The sequence below is a fragment of the Copadichromis virginalis genome, linkage group LG3 (assembly GCF_057382275.1).
Source record: "Copadichromis virginalis isolate Kocher_CV1m ecotype Utaka linkage group LG3, C_Virginalis_male_GT1.1, whole genome shotgun sequence".
Classification (NCBI taxonomy): Eukaryota; Metazoa; Chordata; class Actinopteri; order Cichliformes; family Cichlidae; genus Copadichromis; species Copadichromis virginalis.
The window spans coordinates 32,981,046-33,001,338 of NC_140620.1; the positions used below are offsets into that span (position 1 = coordinate 32,981,046).

The 20,293-nt window shown below is 42.1% G+C and overlaps 1 protein-coding gene across 13 annotated transcripts in view; it reads left to right on the forward strand.

Moving 5' to 3' along the window:
* phka1a (phosphorylase kinase, alpha 1a (muscle)) overlaps window positions 1–20,293 on the forward strand; it is a 34,480-nt gene that overhangs the window by 3,604 nt on the left and 10,583 nt on the right. For 12 of the 13 annotated variants that reach the window (XM_085450735.1, XM_085450722.1, XM_085450723.1 and 9 more), the window contains exons 2-20: window positions 5,034–5,192; window positions 5,336–5,383; window positions 5,867–6,035; window positions 7,800–7,882; window positions 7,969–8,049; window positions 10,612–10,710; window positions 10,791–10,937; window positions 11,448–11,501; window positions 13,111–13,233; window positions 13,332–13,427; window positions 14,357–14,464; window positions 14,575–14,653; window positions 14,856–14,990; window positions 15,725–15,834; window positions 16,765–16,909; window positions 17,089–17,167; window positions 17,424–17,593; window positions 19,885–20,046; window positions 20,134–20,228. In XM_085450735.1, the coding sequence (XP_085306861.1) occupies window positions 5,034–5,192; window positions 5,336–5,383; window positions 5,867–6,035; window positions 7,800–7,882; window positions 7,969–8,049; window positions 10,612–10,710; window positions 10,791–10,937; window positions 11,448–11,501; window positions 13,111–13,233; window positions 13,332–13,427; window positions 14,357–14,464; window positions 14,575–14,653; window positions 14,856–14,990; window positions 15,725–15,834; window positions 16,765–16,909; window positions 17,089–17,167; window positions 17,424–17,593; window positions 19,885–20,046; window positions 20,134–20,228 (2,142 nt within the window). The remainder of the gene's footprint in view (window positions 1–5,033; window positions 5,193–5,335; window positions 5,384–5,866; window positions 6,036–7,799; window positions 7,883–7,968; window positions 8,050–10,611; window positions 10,711–10,790; window positions 10,938–11,447; window positions 11,502–13,110; window positions 13,234–13,331; window positions 13,428–14,356; window positions 14,465–14,574; window positions 14,654–14,855; window positions 14,991–15,724; window positions 15,835–16,764; window positions 16,910–17,088; window positions 17,168–17,423; window positions 17,594–19,884; window positions 20,047–20,133; window positions 20,229–20,293) is intronic. The other variant, XM_085450731.1, reaches the window with a different exon arrangement.

A 20,293-nucleotide genomic window follows, 5' to 3' on the forward strand; every position in this document is an offset into this window, starting at 1 on the left:
GCACCGCTCCAGCCTTCGTCGTCTGCTGGAGGGTCAGTGGGACCGCTCCAGCCTTCATCAGCCTTCGTCCGTCTTCGCTGGAGGGTCCGTTGGAGGCACCGCTTCAGTCTTCGTTTGTCTTCGCTGGAGGGTCCGAGGCACCGCTCCAGCCTTCGTCTGCCTTCGCTGGAGGGTCCGTGGGACCGCTCCAGACTTCATCCGTCTTCGCTGGAGGGTCCGTGGGACCGCTCCAGCCTCCACCAGCCTTCATCAAAAGCCTTCGTCCGTCTTCGCTGGAGGGTCCGTTGGAGGCACCGCTCCGGCCTTCGTCCGCCTTCGCTGGAGGGTCCGAGGCACCGCTCCGGCCTTCGTCTGCCTTTGCTGGAGGGTCCGAGGCACCGCTTCAGTCTTCGTTTGTCTTCGCTGGAGGGTCCGAGGCACCGCTCCAGCCTTCGTCTGCCTTCGCTGGAGGGTCCGTGGGACCGCTCCAGACTTCATCCGTCTTCGCTGGAGGGTCCGTGGGACCGCTCCAGCCTCCACCAGCCTTCATCCGGTTTTGATCAAACATTTCACTTGGGGTTACATGTTTGATTTTTGGGTAGGGGGAAATGTTACGTTTCGGTGTGTCAGTGTTTTGTTTTTGCGTGACTGTTATGTATTTCCTGCTTTACTTTGAAAGTCTGTGTTATCTTAGTGTGTTCAGTTTACGTTTTCCCTGTCTCGTCAGTTCTAATTTGCCCCGGCTGTGTTTCCCTCCTGTGGTCCATTCCCTGATTGCTCCTTCTATGTATTTAAGCCTTGTGTTTCAGTATGTCATGGTCGCGATCTCCCCCGTGTTGTAAATAGTTTGGTGTGTTTGTTGTAAATAAATAGTCTGTTGTAAATAGTTGTGAATGGGTTTGTTAATATTTTCGTTTGAGACACCTTCGTTTTGGGATTTTGGTGGAGAGCTTTAGTTTTTTTTCTCGTGTGTTTTGCCTTATTTTTATTTTTCTACGTTGCGCCCCGGTTGCCTAGGCCGGGGTGTAACGCAGGAAACGCAGGAAAATAAAAATAAGGCAAACATAACCCCATGTTTGCCTACTGGTGGTGGTCAGAGGGCCCGGTGGCGCCAGTGTCCGTCAGCCTCGCCTCTGTCAGTGCGCCCCAGGGTGGCTGTGGCTACAGTGTGGCTTGCCATCACCAGTGTGTGAATGACTGAATGTAGTGTAAAGCGCTTTGGGGTCCTTAGGGACTAAGTAAAGCGCTATACAAATGCAGGCCATTTACCATAATTAGAACGAGTCCTGATTACTGACATTAAGAGACCCCTCTATCATCCTGCATCGAGGAAACTAGTATTGTTGGTATTATTTTGATTTATTTTTTTTTTAAGGTTTTTGTAGTCATAACTGCTTGAGTTTATTGTCTTTTCCCCTCTCTTCAGTCATTCATTTTTATTTACTTTACTTAATTTGATCAACTTACAAGCAGTACATTAAAAATGGGGGGGGCAGTGTGTTTTCCCTGTGTCGCATACACTGGGAGAGAGTCGACCTTCAGCAGCGGTGTCATATTCACTTTCACTAAAGGTCACCCCGGTCAAGTTCAGACTTGTTGTTTATTAACATGCTTTTAATTTAATGAATGAAGCATATCTCATTAAGCTGTTTCATGTTCAGTTTGGTCAGTTTATTAGTTTCCTTCACTCATTCAAGCAAAACGATGTTCTCATCATATTTCTATTCAGAGGCTTTAAAACAAACAGCCACCTCAAATTAGCCTGTTTCACAAACCTGAATGTGAGAGCCGCTGGTAGTTTGGGCCATTTAAGGCAACCAAATTAATCCTCATGTTAACGGAAAGTAACAAGCCTTTGTCGCCGTGCACAGGAGTCATACAGCCCGATCTGCTTCCATGAATCTGGCTGCACATAAACATGAAATGTGCCTTTGACTTTTGGCTCAGAGAGACATTTTCCTGTGGCTGCAGCCTGCATTCAGTTCAGAGATGCTCTGAAGCCCAAATATCTCTGCTGGTGTGTGCATGAAAACATCAGCGTTCCTCTAAAACAGAAATTTGTGGGCCTCATTTTAGACTATGTAAAATATTAGACTCTGAGGTGATCAGACATCTCCCACACTTTGTTTCTTTGAGTTATCCAGCTTATTAATTTGCAGTTACGGTGCTAGTGTACCTGTCTATGTGCTTTGTGCTATGTGCTCAGATTTGTGTATGCCATCCCTCCACTACAATGATAACTTCAAATCTATGGCCTGGACACCTCTGATGTTGTACGATACCTCCGGCTCACAGAAAGTGTTGAATTTAGTCCTTTGCACAGCCAAAAACAGCACAAATAATCTCGATACCCCTGACTTTGTGCACTGCAGTGTTGCTACGTCAGTACAGGGAACATGAGCTGCAGCAACAAAGCTCAAATCATATTATTGCTTAAAATATCCCAGCGTGCTTCAGGATTAACATTTTCCTTCATCTGGGTAAAGAGTAAAGCAAAGAGCAGGGAGAATAACAGCAGATAACCCCACACATCTACCCTTGTATCGGCTGGTGTGTCTTCGTCCTGTCACAGTTTACATAGAAGCTACAGAGATTAGCGAGTCCTGTTTACAGAAGAGCACGTTGATAAGATCGGTGACGCTTTGGAGACAAAAACAGAGCAAAGGAATTAAAAATGGTAAAAGAGAGGCTGAGGTTATAGTAAAGCAAACACAACAACTCCACCCAGAAAGGACAGAGGACAGTTCACCCTCTTAAAGAGAGGAAAACACCTGGAAAAGCTTCTGGTAATAGCACTGTTTTGGAGTTTATAGAGTTTATAAGTTGGAGGAAGAGCGTAAGAAGCCTGGGGAGGGGTGATCCTGGACTGTCTCACTGCCGAGTTTGTAGTCCAGTAGACAAATTCAGTGTGAGGTCACTTTTTGAACAAGTCCCAAGTGGCTGCTTAGCCAGCCCGCAGTTGTATACAGTTCACTGCTCAGATGGATCAGTGCACTAAGGACCGCAGTTACTCAGTGAGAGCTGAGGCCCTTGCTGCAGCTGCAAGCTCAGAGACTCTGATATATGTGAGTGAAAAAGATCTGCAGCAGTTTGTCCTGTTATAAAAGCAACTAAACACAAGCTGTTCCACACACGAATCACTCGAACCATTCTCACTTTTAGAGCTTGACAACACCTCGCTGTGTTTCTGCAACATATTCACAAAACACTTTGAGTGTCATTTCTGTTGGTGATGAAACCTGTGTTGATGCTGAAAGCTCTGACAGCCGTACTATGTCTTGTGCATGTGATAAAATGACATTTGGACATTCTTTAGGCAGCAGGTAGCAAGACAGACAGCAGCGATTCGCATTTGCTGATCTGAAAAGTGCATTTTGCTGTCAAACAACCTCGCTATAACAGGAAGAAAGAGTTCTCTACTCGTAGAAAGGGACTTTGCAATTATCCGGTTTTATTAGCAAACACCGACCTTAGGGGAAATGAAGAGAAGCATGCACAGTTACAGCTATGCTGCTCATGCAGTAAGGGGAAATGCATGCTTAGTCTTCAAATTCCCCTCGTCGATTACATTGACAAAAATGACTCAACATTTTCTATAATGGTCTTTTTTTTCAGAATGGAGGGAGTGTGTAATTGGTTCAGTCTGTCTGTCAGTCTGTTTGTTATCAGTTTAGCATCCACAGTTTTCAGTCCATCTTTTTTTCAATTTTGTGTGACGGCAGATGTCGATAACAACTCGAGCTGCTTTAATTTGATTCAAAATCAGATCAAGGCCACACCAAATGGCCTTGATCAAAAACAAACCAAAAACTTTGTTACCCACAAGTTTTTATAGATTGTCTTCAGACTTCACAACAATATACTAGGCTCCGGGGGACATGAGTACCAAGGTTGGCTAAGCATTTGGACTTGACCTTCACTGTTAGTACTCAAGGTCAAAGTTGACCATGAGAAAGAAATGTGAAGAAACCATATCCAGTAATATGTCATATGAAAGTGCATCGTGAGAGCTGTAGCACACACTTTTTATTTTTTCAGTACGTTACACTATGACAGAGGTCTCCAACTCCAGGCCTTGAGGGCCGCTGTCCTGCAGGTATTAGATATAACCGTGGGTCAACACACCTGAGTCACATGATTAGTTCATTACCAGACCTCTGGAGAACTTCAGGACATGTTGAGGAGGTTATTTAGCCATTTAAATCAGCTGTGTTGGACCAAGGACACATCTGAAACCTGCAGGACACCGGCCCTCGAGGCCTGGAGTTGGAGACCCCTGCCCTACAACATCACAATGACGCTGTAATGGGCTGACGTCAGCATGTTGTCATAAAAGCATTATAAAACATCAAAGTTGTAGTATAAGCTGTGCTGTCTGCTGTTGTTGTGTCTGTATTTCTGTGCATTTTCTCATTGGATGCAATATTTAAAACCAACAACTTCTGCTTTTACCACTGAACTTGTTTCAGCTGTGGATCATCTGCCTCCGTCTTGCAACTCCAGCCATCCTGTTCTGTCACACCAACACTCTGCATGTCCTCCTCCATTGCAACCATTAACCTCCTATGAGTTCTTCTTCTATTCCTCAACAAGCTCCATCGTCAACATCCTTTGTCCAATATATCCTCCATCTCTCATCATGTCCAAACCATCTCAGCCCCACCTCTCCAACCTTGTCTCCAGACTGCTCAGCCTGAGCTGTCCCTCTGATTTTAGTCATTCCCAATGAAACAGGTGGGGGGAGAAAGATTTAAAAAAAAAAAGAAGTACAATAAATTGGTTGCACAAGTGTACGCACTCGGGTAAGAGTTTATCAGCATAGCTATCTTGACTTTGCAATATTTGCCCCGTCTTTCTTGCCTTTCTCGCTCCGAATCTGTCCGATTGTGTTGGCAGCCCTTTGCAGGTTACAAAGGGCTGCACAGAAAACACGTTTTATCCTCTGCATGTCCAATAATCTTGACTTCTCTCGCAAAGTTTACCTCTACATTGCCTACAGTGCCTATCAAAGGTTACAGTGCCTGTGACCTTTGACTTCTGCCTGTGTCCCATAGGATCCGGTCACAGGCCTTCTCCCAGCAAGCCCAGATCAGCCTGACGCCTGGGTCCGTGACAATGTTTACAGCATCGTGTCCGTGTGGGCGCTCAGTCTGGCCTACAGGAAGAACGCCGACCGGGACGAAGACAAAGCGAAGGCCTACGAGCTGGAGCAGGTAGGTGTGCTCCTGTGGGTGGAGAGCGTTGAGGTCAAGAGGTTGTGTTTTTATTCTCTGACTTGGCTGGTTGGGTTGTTTATTTAAAGATGTGCAGGCTGAGGTGTAAATGTTGACATTTAAGCGTCTCTCTGCGTTTCTAGAGTGTGGTGAAGCTAATGAGAGGCGTCCTGCAGTGCATAATGAGGCAGGTAGGATATCTCCATTCTGTTTGTCCTTTAACTTCTCTGTTAGATACACGTCACTTCCCCTCTCTCTCTCTTTAAAAAAAAAAAATTCTCTAACCCTGTCAGCTGTTTCCCTACCAGCTTCTCGTTGCTCACATTGTGATGTTTATTACTTTTATTAAACTTGAACGTGCCGTCGTCAGATTGGATTATTATTATTATGATTTTACTTTAACTGCGCTCGCTGTGAGTCTGAGAGCGGGGGCGGCTGACTCTAAGTGTGACTGTGAATTTCCACAGTTTATATATAAATGTGAACATTATTGTTGCCATTTTAAATAACATTGATTCCATATTTATAACCTCTGCATTCATTTGTGCAGTTCTGTGATTACATTTGTTGGATATTTTAATCATTGTTAACGTTTAGGAATCATTGCACATTCTTTGGACCTGCTCTTTTCACACGCTTTAAAAGAAAAATCTCTCCACCCTTCTTGTTCTCAGCTGGATAAGGTGGAGAAGTTTAAATACAGCCGTAGTACCTCAGACTCGCTCCACGCCAAGTACAACACCAAGACCTGCGCGACAGTGGTCGGGGACGATCAGTGGGGTCACCTGCAGGTCGACGCCACCTCGCTTTTCCTGCTGTTCCTCGCTCAGATGACTGCGTCTGGTAGGAGGGAACCTATAACATCCCCTGTAAAACAGATGAAACTAAACTAAAAAGCATTATAGGAAAACCAGAACCAGTGTTAATAGATGTTGTCGTTACCTTGAGTCTGTCTACATCAGACTTTGTTGCTGAAGAATCATTAATATTTTTTTTCCCATTTTGTGTTGATTTAGCTGAAGGAGTTGTTAAGTGAATTTTAAACCATGTTGGTCAGACTTAGGCCTCAGTTGCACAGGTCTAGATAGCCGTTAGTGCCGTACAGGGAAAAATCCCTGACTGGCTGTAGGTTTCTGCCGGTCACTAGGTGAAATTGGTCATAGAGAGAGCCCTGCACCAAAAACTTTGTCATAATTGCTTTGATCAAGTCGAGTAGCGTTTTATTGTCACCCCAACAATATGCACTCAAGTATACAGTGGGACGAGATATCAGATCAAAGGTGCAAACTGTAAAAATAAAGACGAAAAAATTCAAATATACAACTATACAGAAATGAGATAAAGTAGCAGATTGTCCTGATTGCCAGCAGTTTGCATGGAAAGGCCTCTTGCCAGCCTGTCGCAAATTGTACACATTTTCTTAGCAACCAGTGGTTGCTGGGGCTGACTGAGGCTACGTCCACACTCGCCCGGATAGATCTGAAAATGGCGTTTTCGTCTGAAAACGCTCCGCGTCCTCACTAATGTTTTCAGTCGTTTTCACAGAGTTGTGCATCCACATTGAAACAGACGAAAACGCTTATGTTCCAGTACTGCGCATGCGTGAAACGCAAGACGATTCAACCTGCCTCATTTCTGTCTGCCCTTTATTTACTTTCCAGCTGTTTGAAACGTTGCGGCGAGTTTTTAAATGGACTAACAGTGAGGTGGAGTTGCTGCTGCGAGTAACACAAAAGTACAAAGTTGCAAAAGCGAGTGAGAGTTAAAGAATTTGAAGAAAAGCTATCTGGAGCATGTACAGACTGAGATTAATCTTTAATAGGGCTGTCAAAACTGAGAGGAAACAAAACAACTGCTCCGCTATCTTAGTTTAATTGGTCACATGACTGGATCACATGACTGTCATTGCTTTCAAAAAGTCTCAGTTTTCGCTGTCCACACTGCGACACGAAAGCACCGTTTTCAAATGTGTGCGTTTTTGAGAGTGTTTTCAAAACGCCGCGTTTTCCTTGAGCCAAAATGCTGTCTCAGTGTGGATGGGAGGCTAAAATGGAGAGAAAACGATGTGTTTTCAAAAGGAAACGCATTAGTGTGTACGTAGCCTGAGACCTTCAGAACGTGGCCGAACATCAGACCTGGAGTAAGTCTTATCACATCTAGATGTGAACTTGGGCAGATGTAAGGTTTTGAGATGCGTTCTTTCTTTTGGGTGGGGAGTTAAATTTAAAACGTCTTACATCAATCAGTGTATTTGTTTCCTTTCTTTTTGGGTTGTATTTCTTTGAAAAGATCAAAATGGGGCAAGGAAGGGAAGCACAACAGGTAACAAGTAACTAAACTCAGTGAAAATATAAACACTATACAATTTAAAGGGAAAAACACCTTTTTCATGCTCCCCTTTTCACAAGGGAAAGCCAAAACTAGAACAAAATCAATCCAAAATTTCAACATATATGCTGTCAGTGTTATTTTCTGTGTGTGGTATCATTTTGTCTTCCAGAATCTAGAAAAATAATTTGTATGTGTGTGATTTGCATCCAAACAAAATGATTGTGATACATTTTTAAATGAAGGTTCCTGTCTTCATTGTTTACGTCTGTGTCCCAGGTCTTCATATCATCTACACCCAGGACGAAGTGGACGTAGTTCAGAATCTCATGTTCTACATTGAGGCGGCTTACAAAGTGGCTGTAAGTCAACTTTATTCTTCTCCAGCTCCACAGAAAATGACTGCTTCTTGTTTTATTCATTCTGTCTTGTTTCTATTTTCCCTCAGGATTATGGGATGTGGGAAAGAGGAGACAAAACCAACCAGGGCATCACCGAGCTGAACGCCAGCTCTATCGGCATGGCCAAGGTTGGCACAGACACACAAACATGCAATAAACGCAGACATCTACGACACTTTAACAAGCTCGGGGGGACAAAATAAGTGAGAGCAGAGCTTCCAACGCACAGGGGGAACAGGTGCTCCAGTAAAAATGTCTGGCACTGTCAAAGGTGCACAGCGGCCTTTACGCTGACCTTTAGAAGACCCTGACTCCACAGAGCTAAGTCTGGATCACATTCTGTACTGAAAGTATCTTCTCAGCCGCAGCATGTCAGTAAATGTTCAGATAAACTGTGAAGTCAAATCTGTTCCAGAACAAGGGTGACAGTCTTGCTTTTTTTTTTTTTTTTAATTCCAACATGTTTTAATTTTATTGAATTCTCTGCAGCACATTTGACCTCAGTCGGTAAAAATCTGCAGTGAGAGTGAAACTTTCAGGTTACTGGTAAACATTACTGTGAGATTTTTCACGCAGCAGCAGCCGGGCATGTTCTCTGTGCGTCCGGCTCTGTCCTCAGTTGGCATTAAAAGAGGGCTATCATGTTCTCTGTGGTCTTCCAAGAATGGCTTCTCACTCAGAAATAACATAATACTCAGCACACACACACACACACACACACACACACACACACACACACACACACACGTTTAATTTAAGACTTTGAAAACAAGCACCACTACAGGACCTTCTCTGCTCTGTTAATTATGTAAAGTTAATCTTATTTATAACAGCAGACCTGAGCTGAGCAGCTTTAACATGATTTGCTCCTTAATGCATTGAACCACAAGGTTTAAAATTAGAGATGGCATGATACCACTTTTTTATGTCCGATACCGGTATCATAAATTTGGATATCTGCCGATACCGATATGAATAAACAAAATAAAGTATTTCTTTGTGCCCCCTTTCCCTGTTAATGCCCTATCGGCCCCCCTGGCAACACTTTGCTAGACCCGCCCCTGCACAGTTACCAGCTGTCAGCTACATAAAAAAGGATCCTGGTGTTATTTGTCTCTCAGAAACAGTTCATAACTTCCCTTCAACTCATTCATGTCACCTAAAAGGTAAACCTGTTTCTCCATCACCTGTTCAGCTCTGATGCTTCAGTAAGGACATCTCCTGGTTTCATCTTCATGTTTCCCTCTCACCAGATAACCAAACCATATCATGACCAGCAGGTTTACAGCTGTGGCTCCAGCAAACATCAGCTGATACTAGAAATTAATATTAAATAAATTCTAACAACAGCTGATCAAGCTTAAACGTGCTGGTTTCCTCTTTCTGGCTCAAAGTGGGCGATAAACAAGAGAGACGGGACTTGCGTCAGAAAAGCCGATCAGCTGATCATTGATCAGTTTCATGATTAAAGTAGCAGCAGGAGGGGGAGAGAATGAGAGAAGAAGAGGCAGCTGTGCAGCAAAGACAGAAGAAGTCCAGCTTTGGGGGTTTTTTTGTTTGTTTTTTCATTCTAGCTGAATTACGGGACAAATCGCTTCCTTTTCACTGCAATATAGAACTCCGATGGCCAGTCCAGCTGTGGCTCCATATATCAGTTTAGCTTAACGTGGAAATACTATGCAAACATTTAGCGATGAACTTACACACTTGCTTTACTTCTCTGGGATAGTTTTCTCCGAGATTAAATTCCGCGGTTTGGAAGTTTAGCTCTACCAGACCGCCGACAGGTCTCGCAGACAACAGCCGCTCTATCACGTGACACATACCGCTCCGATGCGCTCAGCTGGGTTACGCCAAGTAACGCGTTTTGTGAGGTGATTTTGTGATACTTCGGATCGGATTACATTTTTTATTTCTCTCCGATATCCGATCCAGCAATTTAGGTCCGATACGTAATATCGGATCGGTCCATCTCCAGTTTAAATTGACCCATAATTTTAAAAATGTAAATAAGTGCCTCACATTTCCAGTGCAAATAAGCTGCTGTTTACCAAACCAGAGTGTATTTATCCACAAACTGTGTTTTAATCCTCTGTTTTTACTAGTGAATCTGCAGTAGCAAAGCCTCTGCAGTGCTTTATTTGCACTGTTCTCATTTCTTTGAGCTAAAACGTAATATTTGATGGCTTCACACAGCCGCACATCAGACTAACCTCGTGTTGTGGGTCCCAAATGCTCTTTTGTCTGATGTTTTTGCAATTTAACCCTTATCCTCCATCTCTGTGCTAATTAGTTTGTATTACCCTAACAATAGCTGTGCAGCTACAGTCACCTTGTAGCAGATGGAGCCCGACTTCACTGAGCCTCCAGACTTTGCTGGTATTTAGCATTTAGTCTTTATTTACAACCAGAGTTTTAGATTTTTTTAGAAATACTTCAGTCATATCACGGTATAACCTATTTACATGTTATCTGGATTGATAACCAAACTCCAGATTTGGTTTTAAAGCTTTATTGTAGCGCCTGATAAACAGCAGAAATAACTGTAAGGCTCTAAACTGTCAGCGGTGCCTTGTTGTTTGTTTTTGGGAAGTAAAAGAGTGTTTGAATGTAGTCAGACTTGAGTAGTGGACAGTTGCCCTCTTTTCATTGACTGTTATTAATGAGTGTGTTTGCTTTGTGTCCTTCAGGCAGCTCTGGAGGCGCTGGATGAACTCAACCTGTTTGGAGCAAAGGGAGGACCGGGCTCTTTGGTCCACGCTCTGGCTGATGACATACAGCAGTGCCAGGTACGTGCACACAGTTAAATATCAGGATAGGAAGCTCATCGGCTTCCTTTGATTTTAATATATGTCTGTATTCCCATCAGTCCATCCTGACGTCCATGTTACCCAGAGCGTCCATCTCTAAAGAAGTGGATGCCGGAGTGCTGGCCATCATCTCGTACCCCGCCTTTGCCGTTGAGGACATAAGTATAGTCAACGCGACCAAGGAGGAGATCATCTCCAAACTGCAGGTGCAGACAAGTTCACAGAGGCAGGGTCAACGTGGCAGAAGTTTAGGGCTCAAGTTATAATTTTCGGTATATCAAGGACAATTTATTTTCTAAACTTTGGCTGATTTGTGCAGAACATTGATTTAATGTAAGTTTCCCAAAAGAAGAAAACGGCAACAAGAAAGCAGGAAAACGTTCATATGGCTGGATGTGTTGTTTGATTTTCTGTGGACTGATTCATTCAAACAGTCTGTCACATTTAAAGAAGACACTTTTAAAAAAATGTATCTACTGGACTTTTTTTGATTATGTGTGATTTCTGAATCAGCTGGTTGTTTTAGCAGTAAATGAAAGTTTGGGTCATAAGCCAGGACACAGAGGAAGGTTAGACTGGGCAAAAAGTAGTTTTCAAATCCAACCAGCTTAAAAGAAACAACTTGTAGCTAAAATTGAGCTTGTTTTATAAGAATATGCCTCGTGTATTTATGCTGCGGCATGTTTGAGGTGCTGATTTCCTCTGTCTCTGTTCAGGGTCGATACGGTTGCTGCAGGTTTCTCAGAGATGGACACAGAACCCCCAAAGAGGTAAACAACCTGTAAAGGTCAATGCTCCCTCTAATTCGTCCTGTCGGATAATCTATTTATATCTATTTGTTTGGATTAGAAGAAGAAAAAACATTCGACTGAATCTATGTAGCATTTTTTTCTGTTTTGTCTCCTGCAGTCAGTAAATGCACAGCTGTCTGATCTGTTTGTTGCTTTATTAATGTGGTCAAACTTTGTGGCTTAAACTCTGTTCACTGTTATGAAGCTTGGTGGCACGTCTGAGGCGAACACCAGGCTTGTGCTGCTTTGTTGTTACATATGGGATTGTGAAAAGAGCATGTTTGGTTAAAGGAGTGTGTCAAATGTCTGCAGCTTTACAGTTTATCTTGTAGCACTGAATCATCTGTGAGTGTTACTCTTTAATATCTGTCGGGGTCATTTTTCCTCAGATTTGGTTTGGAATCTGAGGAGAAAAATCCAAACCAAAGATGAAGTTATGGGAAAACTCAAACATTTGTGACAGGACAAAGTGAAATTCCTTGCATGGGTATAGATTTCAGGGGGATACAGGGGAACAGACATGGATTTGTCAGGGAAGTAGAGACAGGGAAGCACTGGCATCATACATTTATGTATTTATTTATTTATTTTAAGGAAAGGAACAAAAGTACAAAAGACCCAAGACACTCTTACTTTATACAATTTTCTATATTAATCTTCTTAATCTTACTTAGGGCTGTTCGATATAACGATATATATCGGATGACGATATAAAAACATCTATACGCTATCGTTTGTTTTGTGGTGTTGCAAAATAAACTGTTTACGGCAACATTTTTTTTCATGGTTTTGATGGTCACTGTAGTGGCTATATTAATTTCTTAAAGTTCTCTCTTTCTCTTATATTTAATATAACCACACTACGGACGGACAAGCGCCTGTTTTTATGCGTTGTTGTTAGCATCAAGCAAAACCATCACGTGTCTGCTTGTTTATTTTCCACATAAACCTTTCACAATAAAGCTCAAGATCCTGTTGAGACTTTTCAAAATAAACTGAATCACGTAAAAGAGGATGCAGAGTATTTACGGATGAGAAGCAAAAAAGAGCCGTCAGGTGCTAAAAAATAAACCTTAAACTCAAATGTTAGAACAGGCTTTTCCCCGCAGCACGCCGTGTAATAAATACTCACAAAGAAAACTGCGTCCATTACAACTTATGACTAAAAATGTATTGTTTCATGCATCGGTTAAAACACTCGACTCCAGGTACACGATGCGCAGCTGGAAACACGTCACACGAGGCGAGCTGCCCGAGATTCACAGAATTTACAGAAAATGTTAAATGTTTGTGATTTATATCGTTAGATGTCTTGTATGGGGATATGAGATTTTGGTCATATCGCACAGCCCTAATCTTACTTATATGTATGTTTGTTGTGCATGATCATAAAAGTTCACTCACATGGTTACAGCCTGCAAACAGTTCCTGAGAGAAGTGGACATATTTAGGATCTCTGTTTAAGTATCGGGTTCATGTTGAGAAACTCAGATTTTTGAGACAGTTTGACTCTCACAGAGGAAAGAAGTCAGATCTGGATCTGATTTTGCAAGTACTGCAGCTGAAGGTTTGTACTGTCTCCATAAAGGATCCAAACAGACTGTATTACGAGTCCGCAGAGCTGAAGCTGTTTGAGAACATCGAGTGCGAGTGGCCTCTGTTCTGGACCTACCTCATACTGGATGGCATCTTTATCAACAGCCCTGAACAGGTAATTTAAATCTCAGAGACTCTGCCTGTGTGTGTGCATCAGTGTTTGACGGTATTTACCTCCTTTATTAACAAAGGAAGTGTTTTGATGTGATCCAGGTGCAGGAGTACCAGGAGGCTCTGGAGGGAATCCTGATCAAACAGAAGGATGGGGTACGACTGCTGCCGGAGCTCTACAGCGTCCCCGCAGACAAGGTCAGACATCTTGATGATTTAGAAGCTGATTTTAACTCATTTTAATGTGTGAGCTACAAGATTCTTAGTTTTGACCCTGCAGCCGTAAAAGGCCGATGGGGTATTGTCTTCACCCTGCCAGGCAGATGGGCAACATGGACTCATGTTTGTTAATGCAATATCTCGGGAGCATCCAGACAGGCTTTTCAGATTGATAACATAGAGATACTATTCAGTTGCCAGTTTATTATTTCTGCAGGCTTAAAACAGTTTGCATTAAATGAAGTTTTCATCACTGACAACCTGAAGGCTGTTCATCTTTAAACGCTGGTTGTTATTTAAGCTAACAATAAACTGTGTCTAACTTTGTCAGCTCTTAGTAGCTTTGGAATTATGTGGTCGCAAATGCTTTCCTGATTGGCTTGTAAATGATGTTGTCACATAGATGTACTGGTTATACTGGCATCAAGCCCTCAGGAAGTCCTTCCAGTGTTTCCTCGTATATGTACATTTATTGTTACACACCCTTTGTGATATTGATCATATGCTGATTACATGTACACAGCTGTCAGCACCGAGGCCGTTGTGTCACACGTCAGTTTGCCACAATCTTGACTCGGGGTCTTTAACACAAATACAAAAAGTGGGAATATCCATGTAAGTGTGGAGGGTAGCCTCAGTTTCAAGTCCACTTGTTTCAACCTGTTCTCTGTTCTCATCTTCAGGTGTTTTAGTTCCTCTGTAGAAAAAAACAGAAACTGTAATCTGCTTCTCTTTACTCACAGCAGAAGTGATTTAAGTGTTTTCTTAAATGCAATACGCCCGTGCCCATTAAAACGATAAATGAGGAGAAACGACCTCATGACCTCTGACTTTTAATGCCCCATATTTAAACTCGTTCAGACCTTTCAAACGTCTTTATCCTGTCTCGTTTTTGCTTATTCAAACAGGTGGAGGAGGAGTACATAAACCCTCACACCGTGGAGAGGATCCCGATGGGAAAATTACCCCTGAGGTGGGGGCAGAGTCTGTACATCCTGGGAAACCTGTTAGCTGAGGTGAGCTGCTACATAAACAAATGACCAGCTGTAGCTCTGCAGCTCAGATAAGTGTTAATAACAAAGTTATACCGTAAGAGTCGAAGAAAACTTGGTGGGTTTTTTTTCAGGGTTTTCTGGCGCCTGGAGAAATTGACCCTCTTAACCGGCATTTCTCCACCATCCCCAAGCCTGACGTGGTCGTACAGGGTGAGTTAACCGCCCAGGTCCCAGTACGACGTTTTGAGCTCCAGATTAGTGTTAATTATTTTAAATGGACTACTTAAGTTCTTTTAACCACCTCATCACACACTCACATTTTGCCCAAGGATAATTCAATATGCAGGCTGGGCAGTAGATGTGAGTGATGTCAGTGATCTGTATGGTTTCATGTGCGTCTCTCCCCCTTCAGTGTCGATTCTGGCCGAGACGGAGGAGATCAAAGAGCTGCTGTTTAAGCAAGGGATAGAGGTGGAGACGGTGGCGGACATCCACCCCATCCACGTGCAGCCCTCCAGAGTCCTCAGCCATATCTACGCCAGACTTGGTACAAACGCCCTGCTTGTAGCCTGATCTGTCCCATCAAGATTTTATGCATCAGGCACAAATGTTATGGACTAGAGCCTGCTACAGATTCATGACCTCAGTAAACACTTATGATAATGATAATATTATAGTCTTAGTCACATGATTTTTTTTTTTCTTTTACAACATGTTAGTTTTATACATAATGGTCCGTTTTACAGTCAAATAAACCATTAAAAAAAGAGAGAGATACTTTAGGACAAGCATACCTTATGATTGAGCCGTCGTTACCGTGTGAATGTGAGGCATTGCCTGCTTATCGCTTATGATTTAAAAACCACCAACAACAAAAAACGATGTTGGCGGCCAAAACGCTGAGCTCAAGGCTTCAAAGTTAATCACAAACCAGCGGGTGATGTCACGATGACGACATTTATCGTTCATAGACTGTCTGTGATCTGAACCCGGGATTTTTCTTGACTATTTGAATCTTTTAAATCAAATTAATTCAAATTCAGCATTATTTTGTCTGGGATGGAAGTGTTTGCTGTTCAGGGTTGATGCTTTTTAGTCCAGCAGCGTCTGCAGTAAAGTTATGACGGTACTTCCTAAATTAGATGAGACTGACTAACTTCACAAAACATCATATCTGAAGGACACAAAAAAAGCCAAAGAGTAGAGCGTAGATTTTTATCAGGGGGGGGGTTCATGAAATCAAAAGTTTAACTGCTTATTTTTTTTTTTTTTTTGTTTCAGGTCGTAACCCGAGGCTGGGGCTGACAGGACGCCCCTACAGGAGGATAGGAGTGCTGGGAACCTCCAAGTTCTACATCATCAGGAACACCATGTTCACATTCACACCTCAGGTTAGAAAAAACTACAGAAAACATCAGAATAACACGCAGCTCACTTTTTATTTTAATGGTGGCACGCATGAAGGTCCTGGGTTTGAATCCACCATCTGGTTGGAGCCTGTCCCCCGTTCTCTCTCCAGGTATTCCGACTTCCTCCCACAGTCCACAGACATGCAGTTAGTGGGGTTAGATTAATTAACGATGTCCATAGGTGTGAATGTCCTGAGACAGTCTGGCAGCCTGTCCTGGGTGCACCCGGCCACCGTAGGACACCATATTGGATCAGACTGTTTTACTGTCTCATGAATAATATTGGCTTGTTCACAGTGCAAAAAAAGCTTATAGGAGCGACACAAGGCTGGAAAAGTGAAAAGAAACAGCTGGAGGAACATTTTGCAACTAATGAGGTTCATTGGCCACAAGTTAGTAACATGAGTGGGTTTAAAAAGAGCGTCTTAGAGAGGCAAAGATGTGCAGAAGTTCATCACTGTCTACTGAAGCTGTTCCACATTTGTAATGTTTCCCGCCATTAAATTATGAAGGCTTTGAATGTCTTATCATCTTCAGTACTGAATATCCTAAAAGAATTCAGGTAATCTGGAGAGATCTCTGTGCAGCAGACAAAGGCCAACAGTCAATACTGGAGGTCCTTCATCTTCACTGTGTCATCCACACGTGCAGGTTAAAGCTCCATCAGGGAAGGCGAAACCATCTGTGCCAAAACATGGGGACAGTATTCCTCTCCCAAAAGTCCAGCAGCTCCCAGACATTTACACACCATTGTTGTTCTTTTTGATCATATACTGTGAATAAAATCTGTGTCAAAATGAGAAATGAGATTGATGATAAAATGAGATTTGCAGACCACCCAAATTCTCTTCTGGTGAAGGGAAATCTGGTGACTTAAATAAACTTAAGTAAACATATTTTCCTCTGTTTCAGTTCATTGACCATCAGCAGTTCTATTTGGCTCTGGATAATAAAATGATCGTGGAGATGCTGAGGACAGAAATCGCCTACCTCTCATGCAGATGGAGGATGACGGGAAGACCGACTGTCACTTTTCCCATTTCACAGACGATGCTGAGTGAGTGAGAAGACCTTTTCTGCTAAATGTCCAAATACATCTTATTTATTAAATGAAGCACCTGCATTATTAATGGTAGAGAGAGTTTGAAAGGAAATCTTTAAATATTGAAAAAAAAAGTATTTTCTGTTTTTACATTTTCTGTGCTTGCATGTTTTCATCTTATGTTTGTGCTTCAGCTGAAGATCACTCAGACCTGGACCCTGCAGTTCTGGCAACACTCAAGAAATTACAGGACGGATATTACGGAGGAGCAAGGTCAATTTCTTTTTTGCATTAAATTTGAATTCTTACATCTGACAACTTGTAATAAGTTCTGTTTTGTTTTATTTATTTTGTCTTTCTTTGCGTGTCCAATTAAAGACTTTATTAGTTTTTCCTGCACTGTAGAGACAATTTAAAATCCTCTTTTATTGATTAATTGCCAAGATTTGTCATTAAAATGCATCAAACTGCTTATTAATGTTTCCCAGTTCTCATAATCATCCCCTCCTCTTCTGTTCTTCGTCTTTAGGATCCAGACGGGGAAGCTGTCGGAGTTCCTGACCACTTCCTGTTGTGCTCACCTCAGCTTCCTGGACGGTAAGGCTTCTGGCAGCATGGGCCGCCACGACGAAGAGTATGATGGTGATGATGATGAGCGTTACGGCGATGGATACGTGCATGAGTTGCATTATGATGCTGGTAAGAAAAACACAGCGTGGATGGAGGATGGAGAAGGAATGGTGACACCAGGATTCACGTTTTTAAAGCCGGAGCTCACACTGACAGCTCATTTTTCTTTTCCTGGGTTGGTTTGATCATTCCTGAAAATACTCACAGTCACAGACCCCAGCAGCTGTTAGCAGACTTACAGTTTCTTTAAGTTGACAGTTTTTCTTTTAACATTGGCTGATTTTTGAGTTGCATCTGTGCATCTACATTTTATTTCTTTTTTCCCCTCATGCCATCTCATTGTGAAATCTAAAATCAAATACCCATGACTTCATTAATCAACACTTCCTGTTTCATCCTATCATCATCACCCATCATCCCTGTGTATCAGAGTTCTTCCACTCGGGGCTTTGGGTGCCTTGTTGGGCAACTTGGAATATTTTTCTTCTTTTGCTCTAAATTATTACATAAAATAACTCAAAACTTGAATTGTAATGGACCGTAAAGTGGACCTCTAATGCTTTTCCTTATTTTATGTCATATACTTGATGTACAGTCAGTTTGTTGATGCTCATATTTAACACAGGAAAGCTTGGTAATGAGGTCTGCAAATATACAAGTAATTAAAATGTTTTGTTTTTCTTTTACTGCACTTTTTAAACATTGCTGCCAAGTTCTTTAATGATCGTCTGACCAATCACAGACATGGATAAATGCAATGTTACAAAGGAAGGGCAAATATGAAAGTAGTGCTGAACAGTAGTCGAGTAAAAGCACTGAATAAATGAATGTATGCATGCGGGGTAAAAGCTACTATATCAGTAAAGTTTAGCCTTTTTGAAGGCTGGAAAGAAAGCCTATCCTCCTGTGTCTATCATTGGGACAGAGGAGGATCTAATGGCTCAGTGTGAGTCGATAACTGGTGTTTATTGGTTTGAAAGAGGGAAAATAAAAACCAGATTTAACTGTACTCTATATTCAGATTTAGTATAAATCCTCAAGTAAAATCATTAGCTCTGTTTTAGAACCGGATATTAATGCTTGTAAAACAATAAAATTGTAAAATCATTTGCAGTCAACAAGAAAAAAAGACGCTCAGATTTAATGATCCTTTCAAGCCAGAGTTCAATCTGAACACTCAATTTAAAACTTTAAAAATATTTAAAACAAAGCATTTTCAGGCAGTTTTTCTTTATTTTTCTGCTCTGCTTGGCTATGCATTAAGTGAGAAAAAAAAAAAAATATATACCTATATGGGAATTACAGCACAGAAGCTCCGCCCACTGGCAGATGGGATCTTCCTGGGTCCTGCAGGTTTTAGATGTGTCCTTGATCCAAAGCAGCTGATTTAAATGGCTAAATGACCTCCTCAACATGTCTTGAAGTTCTCCAGATGCCTAGTAATGAACTAATCATTTGATTCAGGTGTGCTGACCCAGGATGAGATCTAAAACCTGCAGGACACCGGCCCTTGAGGCCTGGAGTTCCCCACGCTTGGTTTAAGCGTTGCAGCCAATCAGACGAAAGTTAGGAAGGAGCTAAAATGACTTGCTTCAGAACTGCTGCTGTAGAGAGTCCATGATTGAAAAATGACAATATGGAAATAAAGATAATGGGTCCTCTTTAAAAAATAAAAAGTGTATTTTTGACTGTGGTGCATTTAAAACGCCTCAAAATCTTAACACGAGTGGAAGAATGAAAACATTCTCAGTTTCTGGTTGTGTTGTTTGTGTTCACGCACAGCTGGTTAGATTTGCCTTAAACGCCTGTTTTGTTGGTCCCTAAATGCATCACAATTTGCTAGCATGGCTGTGACCAATAAAGTCTTCAGTTTAAAGGGTCAGTTCACCCCAAAGCCTCACCCACAAAAGCCATTATAATTATTACACACAATTGTCACGTTTAATGGTGTTTATGAATATTTGCAATTTGTTCCTCGGAAAAACAGAAATTTCTGTAAAGCAATATTAATTTTGTTGTAAACCACCTGAAATGAACGAAGATCTTTTTTTCTCAGATACTCAATAATAAGTTTTGTTTTTGTGAGATTTGAGTGAGCAAACCCTTTAAAAGCTGCAAGTTCAAAGTTTATAAATTAGCATAAAATGAAAAATGGTTTTCAGATCTTATTTCTTTTTAGTACTTTATGAAGTTTAGAAGGAAACTCAGTTTTAACACTTGTCTGTACAAAAAAGAGCGGTGAGTAAATGATCTCTTTCTGCGTGTTCATTTTTCCTCCTTTCCCTCTCCACATTTCTGTTCTTCTCCTCATCCCACCCTCCTTCATCGCTTTGTTTTGTTCTCTTGGTCCCTCCCTACAGAGGATGACGACCTCGCGCAGTACCTTGACCACCTGTTGGCCCACTCTGCCCCCAAGAAGCCCAAGCGTCCGGTGGGAGGTCTCAGCAGATTCAAGGCTGCGGCCACCAAAACCAAAGAGATGGTGACTCTGATGAACAAAGCTCAGGACCTCAACATACAAAGTGAGTCGGCGCTTCGTCTCCGACTGACAAACTCGACTAAATCACAAATTTAATAATAAAACGTTGTTTTCTATTTTTCCCCCTCAGATGTCAACATGTACCTGCCGAGCAAATTGTTTCGTTCTCCTCAGCCGACGCTCAACCTGAATCTTACAGACTCTCCTGCATCACCAGACGTTCAGGTTCTTCTTCCTTTCTTTCTTTTCTCTCCTCTGATGTCAGCTCTTTGCTCACTTGCAGACTCCTC